The sequence below is a fragment of the Colias eurytheme genome, chromosome 25 (genome assembly GCF_061535395.1).
Source record: "Colias eurytheme isolate Ceu_HAF_F1 chromosome 25, ilColEury1 Martin Lab GWU primary, whole genome shotgun sequence".
NCBI lineage: Eukaryota > Metazoa > Arthropoda > Insecta > Lepidoptera > Pieridae > Colias > Colias eurytheme.
In genome coordinates this window covers 5861089-5870510 of record NC_143004.1, presented here as the reverse complement: position 1 = coordinate 5870510, position 9422 = coordinate 5861089, and the positions used below count along the sequence as shown (strand labels likewise).

Here is a 9422-nt window from a genome sequence, read left to right as displayed (position 1 = left end):
AGTTGTTCGATACATACATAGAGGGCGTTGATCGACGAGCGTGGTAACATACGTAAAACGTAACGTTACATTAAAATATGTATTTTTGAATCAGGAGAAAAATAAATCTTTGTGGTAAATGGTAACGTATAGCCGTGTATAATGTTTTAATTATGTATTTTTTAATTACTTTTTCTTTTAGCGATTAGATTATTCTTCTCTTTACTATGTGCTATGTGCTACTGTTAAGAATTTTGTGACTATGTTCCTAGCTTTGGTCAACTTTCGAAAGTTTTGAAAAACGTTAAATTCTTCGATTAACTGAGCATAATATAAATTATTATATTTTATTAAAAAGGCGAAGTTAATGGACATATTACACGATTGCTCAATGCTCATAAAAACTCATAGGGGATATAAATTTTAGATTGAAAATGATAGATTTCAAATTATGGATTCAGATAACAGCTGTTAACACCCTCCCTGATACTTCATTGAACTAATTCTTATTACCTAACATACACATAATTTAAAAAGGATGTAGGCATGGGATGTAGGTAGATTTCAGTTTTTTCTACGAAAGGTTTGAACCAAGTTTAAACCTTCGCATCGCGTCAGCCTGTGCTTCAAAAAAAATGGTTCGAAATTCTAATTTTAAAAGATATTATTAATACTTGCTAACTAGGCTGTATTATGTATTACCACGTATTACCTTAAGTATTACAATCAAAACTGTCGGCACCACAGATGCGCGTCGGTTTTCACCATGTTAAATACAGTGGATAGTGGAGGTATGTTTGTTAAATTTATATTAAATATATTTTTAATAATACCCAGCAGGAGTTCAAGGTCATCGTAAAAGTATTAATGCGTCTCACTAAGATAGATATTTATTCCAGCCACAATTGTTATCTTCATTACTTGTCCTACCTAGTTTAATATCTAGTTTGCAAATATCTTCACAGCATAAATCAGGATAATTATGCATAATATAACTTAAATACATACATTTTTAATGAATTTTTTTAAAATAAATTCTGTAGCTGAAGATAAAGAACATGTGACCACTGTGGCGCGAATTAAAAGCGCAAAAGCGCAATGAAGGAACCAATTTATGGAATGGAAAATAAGTATGAAGGACGCATGTCACGCGATAAAGCAAAGATCACGCAAAGTCGCTGACCAAAAGCTAATACTCAGATGACATGTATGTGTCCTTTGCACTAAGTTAAAAGCATGTTCATAAATTATGGTGCATTTTCACATTTGTGTTCGTTATTCGCCTCATGATTCAACTGCAATATTATATTCGACGAAACATTCGTATGACGTATACGAGATTCGACGCGAACCACTGCTGAGTGCTGACTGCACTTCTTTCTTTTCATTAGTTCTAAAGAACGGTCCTAACACGAATGACGCGAATCTCCAGGTGAAAGGCGAGTGCACTGTTGACATATTGTTCGCTATTCGCTTCTCTACTCGCCTCTATATTCGCACGAATGTGTAAATGCACCAGATATAGGTACAACTTTGTGTACATAGATGACACATACAACCAGTCTCCTCAGTTCTGCACTAAGCTACTCGTATAAGCATGTTTATATATTAGTGATTCGTATGTCTGTATCGTTAAAGCAGTATTAGCACACCACTCACACAAAACAGACGCGACCAGTTTTTGTGCAATGTCTACAATGGGTGAGTTTTACTTTTACATACCTAATAAGTGAATATAAATATGTTTTACAATATCTCGATTTAATTTAATTTAATTTAAGGAAATCTATAATTTAACTAATTTAATGAATCTGAGGAAGAAAACTGAATTTGTGGTACTTCGTAAATAATTTTACTCAATAAATTGTTTAGTGTCATAATTGAAATAGTAGGTCACTATAAACTATAAAGTGAAATAATAAAAACTCTCGGAGGTTGTAAGAAATGTTTTCCCGCGTTTTCCTCGTTCAATTAAATATGTACCTATTTGTGTTCTAATTAGGGTTCCAAGTTCCAAACTTCAAAAGGAAATAAAACCGGTAAACACTACATAGTATAAAACAAAGTCGCTTTCTCTGTCCCTATGTCCCTTTGTATGCTTAAAATCTTTAAAACTACGCAATGGATTTTCATGTGTTTTTTTTTATAGATAGAGTGTTTCAATGGGAAGGTTTTAGTATATAATTTATTAGGTTTTAGACAAAGTGGGCAAAGCCGCGGGCGATGAGCTAGTAAATGCCATATTTACAACTGTGTGAAATTGTACCTAATTGACAAAATAAGATTTACATTTTTAGAAAAGGTCAATGATCTGTTGCATAAATTACGACTTATACACTAGTGACTAGTACATATCGCATAGATAGGTAATATTTTATTTATTTATTAAACGATTTTCACTTATACCTAATCTACGGAAAATACCATCTGTATTATTGCCTTAACAAATGTCGTAACCTTCATACCACTTTAATCCAATTGCTTTTAAACACACTACACATCCTTAATGTAAGTGATTGAATAATTTAATCCGACTCATTCAGTACCTACTTATTATAGTCTACTCGAATGTCTATTTGCAATACACTTACGTATTTATTTTTTCTGTCTTTTTTTTAAAGTTATGTATGCAGGCACTGCCTATATACATAACTTTAAAAAAGTGCCTACTAGGCACTTGTAAAAATTACTAAGGTCAATCCTGCGTCTGCTCTCGCAAATACGATCATAAAATTGCCAATTTTAAATGTAAAACTGCCAATTTTCCTGTTTACCTAAATGGAAAATGTCCATTTGTCCATTGTCCATTTTGTGCAATGTAATAACATTGATAACCGGGGATTTATGGTCCGGGAGCCAGCAGCAGATTTTATGACCAAGTTCCTCTCAAGCGGTAATTAGTAAAATGCATCAAAGTATAGTATTATGAAGCCTCGTGAACGTCAGCTGGAGCTCGGTTGGGGGGAAGAGCGGTTGTAGCCTCCCGTATCAGCTGACGGTTTTTCCACCAAGATACAGCCAGCTGACATATATATTTATCCACAGTTACATATAAGGTATCATCAGGTAAATTTTTGTTTGAGAGGAAATAACGGAAAATAAATTTTTCTTTAAATTTAACTTTCATGTTCGAGACACCAGCTGACGTATAATACACCATGTTGTAACCAGCTGACTATTTTTTTTCGTTGAGATATTGGGTTAGCTACAATTTGACAAATTTTTAGCTGAGAGGAAATGAATGAATGAATGTATTTTTTTTCCTATGTGCGTGGGAGGCACCCCCCCAACCGAGCGCCAGCTGACGTTCACGAGGCTTTATAATACTATACTCTCATGCGTCTGACGAATTATCTCTTGAGAGGAAATAGTTAACCAAATTTGCACCTGGCTCCCTAACCATTACTGTTTCTCTCTCTGATATAGTTCCATAAAATATAGGTATCCTTGTCATATTATAAGAGTGTATTATTATTTATTACTAATAATTTATGTACGTGGGTCAGCTAGGTCAACCTGTAGCGTGCTATTTTGATAAGGTTTTCCCCTCGATTTTGTTAAGCAATTAGTAACAGGTACAAGGTTGATTTTTATCTCATCTCCGCTGGCTTAAATTGTTTTTAATATTTATTCTACGTTTGGCAATACATACGTGGTTTGTGTGCATTGAGGTGATGATTTTATGTGATAACTTTCTATTGAGAATAAGGGCAAGGTTTCTTACTAATTTTATCAGCAAGACAAAGGTAACGATAGTCTATTTAAAACCTATATTTGCATAGGTGCATCTCATAGGTACCAATGTAGTTACTCAATTATTTTGTCACTTCAACCGTCTGATACGCAATAACCATCAGAACATCCAGTAGTTAGAACCCGATAAATCTCACGTCCAAAAGAAATTAATTAATTTGCTATTGTAGGGTATTATCATCGAATATAGTAAATTTTATTTATAACGCAGTAGGTATTTGTATGTGCGTGAACAAGTTTCAGTTGAATAATCCTATTCAAGGTTTTTTACGAAATAAGCAAATATAATTCTGCCATTTTATTTGCCTGGCATTTAATTAGTTAGGCAACACTACAAGTTTATACAACTATGACATCGTGCGTTTCCACCTGCAAGTAGACTTGCAAGCTGCTGTCAGACAGACTGTCGGACATTTCTTGCAGATGGAAACGCGGCCTTATATGCGGTAAACAGGAAAAACGTGCAATATTATATGTATATATTATACTTATTCCTTGATGTTCCTATTTCTATCACAAATCGGTTTGATTTCTTGAATATACAATCAAAGAGAAATAATAATTTATCGATTTAATGACACTGGATTGGGCATCTTGAATTATTTATAATGCAATTAAAATAATTTCGAGTAAAGATAACAATTAGTCAAATGGTCTGTAAGTACAATTACGACGAGGTGACTATTATACAAGCCAAATCAACAAAAAAGTGGGTCAAAATTGTGTCTAAAGGCTTATGGCTACAATATAATGATTACATACAAATAGGTGAAGTTATATGCTAGTTAAAAAGTGAAGCCTTCATAATATTAAATCTTAGTAAATTCACCTCCATTTTATCCTGCGGTTTTGATAGGAAGATACATAAATGTGGGAAAATAAAAACAAACATTGCAATCCTTTACCACAAAATTAAAAGGTTTCTTTATTTTTACAGGTTCCCTCACGATCGTGACACTTTTTGCTGTTGTTCTCATTGCGGCATACTCAGAAGCCGGTAAGTTTGAAATAAAACAGGTAATATTTTGTTTGATGAATAATGAGTACCTATTTTTCATATTTTATGGTAAAACTAATAATATTATATAATAATATATTCATTTGTGAATATGTAAAAGTAGGTCGGAACACCTCATCATTTTACAAAGTTTCCGGAGCTTTTATGCCTGTATTAGCTAGAGTCCGCGTAGTAACATTTTATAACAAACTAGCGGTCCGCCCCGGCTTCGACCGTGGTATATATTTCGCAATAAAAGGTAGCCTATGTTCTTTCTCAGGGTCTAAAGATTATCTGTGCCAAATTTCATCAAAATCGGTCCAGTAGTTTATGCGTGAAAACCATACATACATACATACATACAAACCTTTCCTCTTTATAATATTAGTATCTAGACTAGCGGTCCGCCCGGCTTCGCCCGTGGTACCTACATGTTTACGTTTTTTTTTCATAAGAACCATCCTCGCACTTCAAGGAATAGATTCCGCAGCGCACGCGATGTCAGAATTTTTATTATGGAATTTTTTACACCTTGGGTTACATTATTGCATTTTTGGTAAGGATCTCTAATTTTTTTGAAAATGCAATATAGCCTATGTTGCTCAGTGAAGATGCAGCTTTCTAATGGTGAAAGAATTTTTGAAATCGGTCCAGTAGTTTATGCGCGAAAACCATACATACTAATTAACTCTTTATTGTATACAGATACATAATTACAAACCTTTCCTCTTTATAATATAATTATTAGTATAGAAGTATAGATGTTTGTGTAAATTGCTCGCGTGGTACCAGGGGATAATCTATACCTATTTGTGCTGAATTCTATACAGATCCATTCCGCTGTTTGCATGAATGTCAAATATATCCATCCAAAATTTCAAAGTAGGATTCACACCGTCCCATTTTGATTATTTATTCATTATATACTTATTTATTAATCTGTTAATCATTTAACTGTTTCCAGCTTCAGCCAGCTGTCCCCTCCCGTCAAAGGTGTACAGCTGCAGCCCAAAATGCCAGCAAACCTACGACTGCAGCCACGGCAAGGCGTGCTGTCCTAATTCTTGTAATGCTAAGTCTTGTGTTGACTTGGCTACTGTTGGAGGCGGGAATAATGATAAATACTCGCAATGTAAGTAATCTACAATAAATACAGAAAAGATAGATGATATTACTTGTATATTTACAACTAGCTTTCCGCCAGCGGCTTCGTCCGCGTAGTGACAGAAAAACCCGCTTAGTTCCCGTTCCCGTGGGATTTCCGGGATGAAACTTATCCTATGTCATTTCTTAGGTCTCAAGCTATCTCTCACTCGAATACACTCAAAAAAATCTCGTCTCTCACTCAAATTTGAAGATCCATATAGAAAATCCATACAGTACTTTTTGAGATTAGCTCGGACATACATACAGACAAACAGAAATACAAACAGACAAAAATTCTAAAAACTTTATTTTTGGCTTAGGTATCTATTGCAGATCACGCCCCAAGTATTATTAAAAAAAATTCAATGTACAGTTTTGACTTTCCTAGGTTTTTTTTATACATAGATATGTATAGATTTTATATGTATACTGCGTAAACCTTGGCGGAACCACAGACTAATAATAATATTAGTCTGTGGCGAACCCACAGAATGGATTGAAATTGCGCCATTTAAATATTTTAACTTTTTAACAAATAGCCAGATGATATGTAGTTAGGTACCTCATTTTTTTTTTATTTCAGCTATTGAAGATTGATGCTTTTCCTCACCCTTCATTTGGTCTTTATCCATTTCTTGTTAAAGCTGCAACCCTTTTGCAGCCTTACATTTGCAAAACTACATAAAGTTTGCCAACCTTAGCTTAAAGAAAAAAATAAATAATTTGGAAAATCCAAAAGTGCACGCCTCATAATTCTTTTTTAATAAATATTTATTAATTATTATTTTTTTATTTATTTAATAACAATTAAACCACATCGAATCAGACCCTGAAAAATGAAAGGGTTCTATTCCTGAGCATACTCAAGCGTAAGAGAAAAAAAAAGACTCGATTAGTAAAGTATTTCGGTCGCTATCGTGTTAACAAGAAAAAGGATCCGCACATACAGACACACGGACGTCCAAGACAGAACTTTTTTAAACTGTTTTTTAACTAGTTTAAATAACAAAAATGACATCAAAAATATCATGAACGTTAAAAATAGTGTTTTTTCTTAATATGTGTGTGTATGTATTATCTTACAAGTGCAATGTATGATACATAAAGACATTTTAAGTTTGAAAAATCAGATGTTTTGCGCGAAGTGACAGTAGTACCCACCTCAACGCTTCGCTTATGAGGCGTGCAATAAAAAGCTATGATTCCAATTTTGGTAATTGTGTTTATTTTAATAAGAAATTGGTCTCTCCGCTAATAGACCGGGAGATACTGACACAAAATTTCGAGTCATTTGTAACAAGGATGGCTTTTCTACAGGGGTCTTAGTACGCAATGACAAAAAGAAAAATGATGGTGTGAACCCTGGTACCGGTGGCTTAGTCGCGTGGGCGTTTATCGAACTCGTCGGAAAAATAGCGAAAGTCAAACGATTTGTAACACAAAAATTTTAGAATTTACCGATAGCCCATAAAAAAGTAGTAGGCGGTAGTGTCATGCCATACTTTTCCGGTGTGACTTACAGCCCGCCATACCGATGCGAATGTGTTGATTTAAATAAAACAATCATTCAACCATTTGTACCAGGCTAACTTTTGCACAGGTAACTATCGTCGTGCAGCCATTTACGAAAATCGCCATGCCATACTTTTCGGACGATTCCAAATGGTCGCCATACCGCCGAAAATCAGAAAAAAAATTTATATTTCGCCAAACTTTTTGTACCAGTATTTCTTCATTCATTTGGATTTTTGCAGAGTATTTGATAAAATGTGACCATTATTATATTTGCCATACTTCTAGTAGGGGGAAAAAGTGCTGTCATACTTGAAAACTTAATTTATTATTAATTTATATAAGTGAAGATTTCCAACACATAGATCTTTGAAATTTTGTATTTATATTTGTCGATCCTCAAACTTACAGAAAAAATAAGTGCCATACTGTTACAAATCGTTTGACTTTCGCTATTTTCCGACGAGTTCGACTAACGCCCACGCGACTAAGCCGCCGGTACCAGCGTTCACGCCATCGTTTTTCTTTTTGTCATTGCGTACTAAGACCCCTGTAGAACCGCCATCCTGTTACAAATGACTCGAAATTTTGTGTCAGTATCTCCCGGTCTATAACCATTCTACGGCGATAGCTTTTATTTTATTTTATTTTTTTTATAGCTGGTGGTTCCGGAATTTATTGCAATAATCAAAAATGCAGCCCCTCCGAGAAATGCAAGATAGACCCAGCCACGAAGAGAATGAAGTGTATGCGAGCGTAATTTATTTAAAACTAGGGTTCCGCCCGCGGCTTCGCCCGCGTTTGCAAAGGAAAACCCGCATAGTTCCCGTTCCCGTGGGATTTCTGGGATAAAAACTATCCTAGATATGTTAATCCAAGTTACCCTCTATATGTGTGCTAAATTTCATTGTAATCGGTTCAGTAGTTTTTACGTGAAAGAGTAACAAACATCCATACATCCATACATCCATACAAACATTCGCCTTTATAATATATATTAGATTAGATTAGATTAGATATTAGACTACATATAATATTGTAATATAAAGCCTACATTTTCATCTTCTTCTGCCCCGTTTTTTTAATACTATTATTTTATTCGAATGTAAATTCGCGTTTATTTAAATTTTATTAAAAATGATTAGGTACATTAGATAGGTACCTAAATAAAAAATTGTTATCCGTTTCTTTTTTGTTGCATTTTTCCTTTTTTAAGTTTTTAAGTCTACAGTGTCAATATTTTATCTACTTACGACTTATAACTATATAAGAATATCAGTTATGTTACAGAAGTAATAGTTATCTAACAAAGCTTCTGTGACTATTTCATTCAACAATCAACAAATATACTCTGAAACTAATTTAAGTTTACGTTATATTAGATATTATTACTTACTTTTACAATAAATAACCTATTTTAGAGTGTCTGTTTTATTTCTAATATAAATTACCTTGGCCATATTTCTCTGTCACACAAATACCTATTTAGGTACTTACATGGCTAAAATAGACGTGTGTGAACAGCTGTATTTGAATAAACATATTTATTGATATACATAAGTAAATAACTTAGTAGGTACCAAATAGATATAGTCAGCCTATTCTCGACTTATAAATGAATAGAACGATCGTTATTTACATGTACATAATATTTCATTCACATTTAGTCGTTCATGTTTGTTTAAGTTACCTACCTACATACTATAGGTACCTATCCTGTCAAATACTGTATTACAACCTAAATAATTAAATGTTATTATATACGTCTTATTTCGATTACTTTTTACTCGACATCCATAAAAATAATTTTCAAACTCGGTAAATATTCATCGACAGACGGCAAGTAATTGATTCGTAAACCTTTGTGTGATCCCCTTGCTTACAGCACCTCAATATTAATGCTAATATGCACGCACCCTGTTTCCTTGTGAAGTCGATATTATATAGCAACGGCGATCAGTCACCTCTTTGCCTTAGCTTTGATCGCAGGCGCTAAAATTTGTAATATTTCGCGCGTAAACTGTTACGTGTGTAC

General features: G+C 33.9%; 1 protein-coding gene across 1 annotated transcript; it reads left to right on the top strand.

Moving 5' to 3' along the window:
• The first annotated feature begins 1529 nt into the window (after positions 1 to 1529).
• On the top strand, positions 1530 to 8809 carry LOC149897675 (waprin-Thr1). The gene is made up of 5 exons (XM_090116199.1): positions 1530 to 1680; positions 4670 to 4729; positions 5694 to 5861; positions 8047 to 8161; positions 8415 to 8809. Exons 1-4 carry the CDS (start codon positions 1668 to 1670, stop codon positions 8145 to 8147), a joined length of 342 nt encoding a protein of 113 aa, XP_089972325.1. The 5' UTR covers positions 1530 to 1667; the 3' UTR covers positions 8148 to 8161; positions 8415 to 8809.
• The last annotated feature ends 613 nt before the right edge of the window (positions 8810 to 9422 follow it).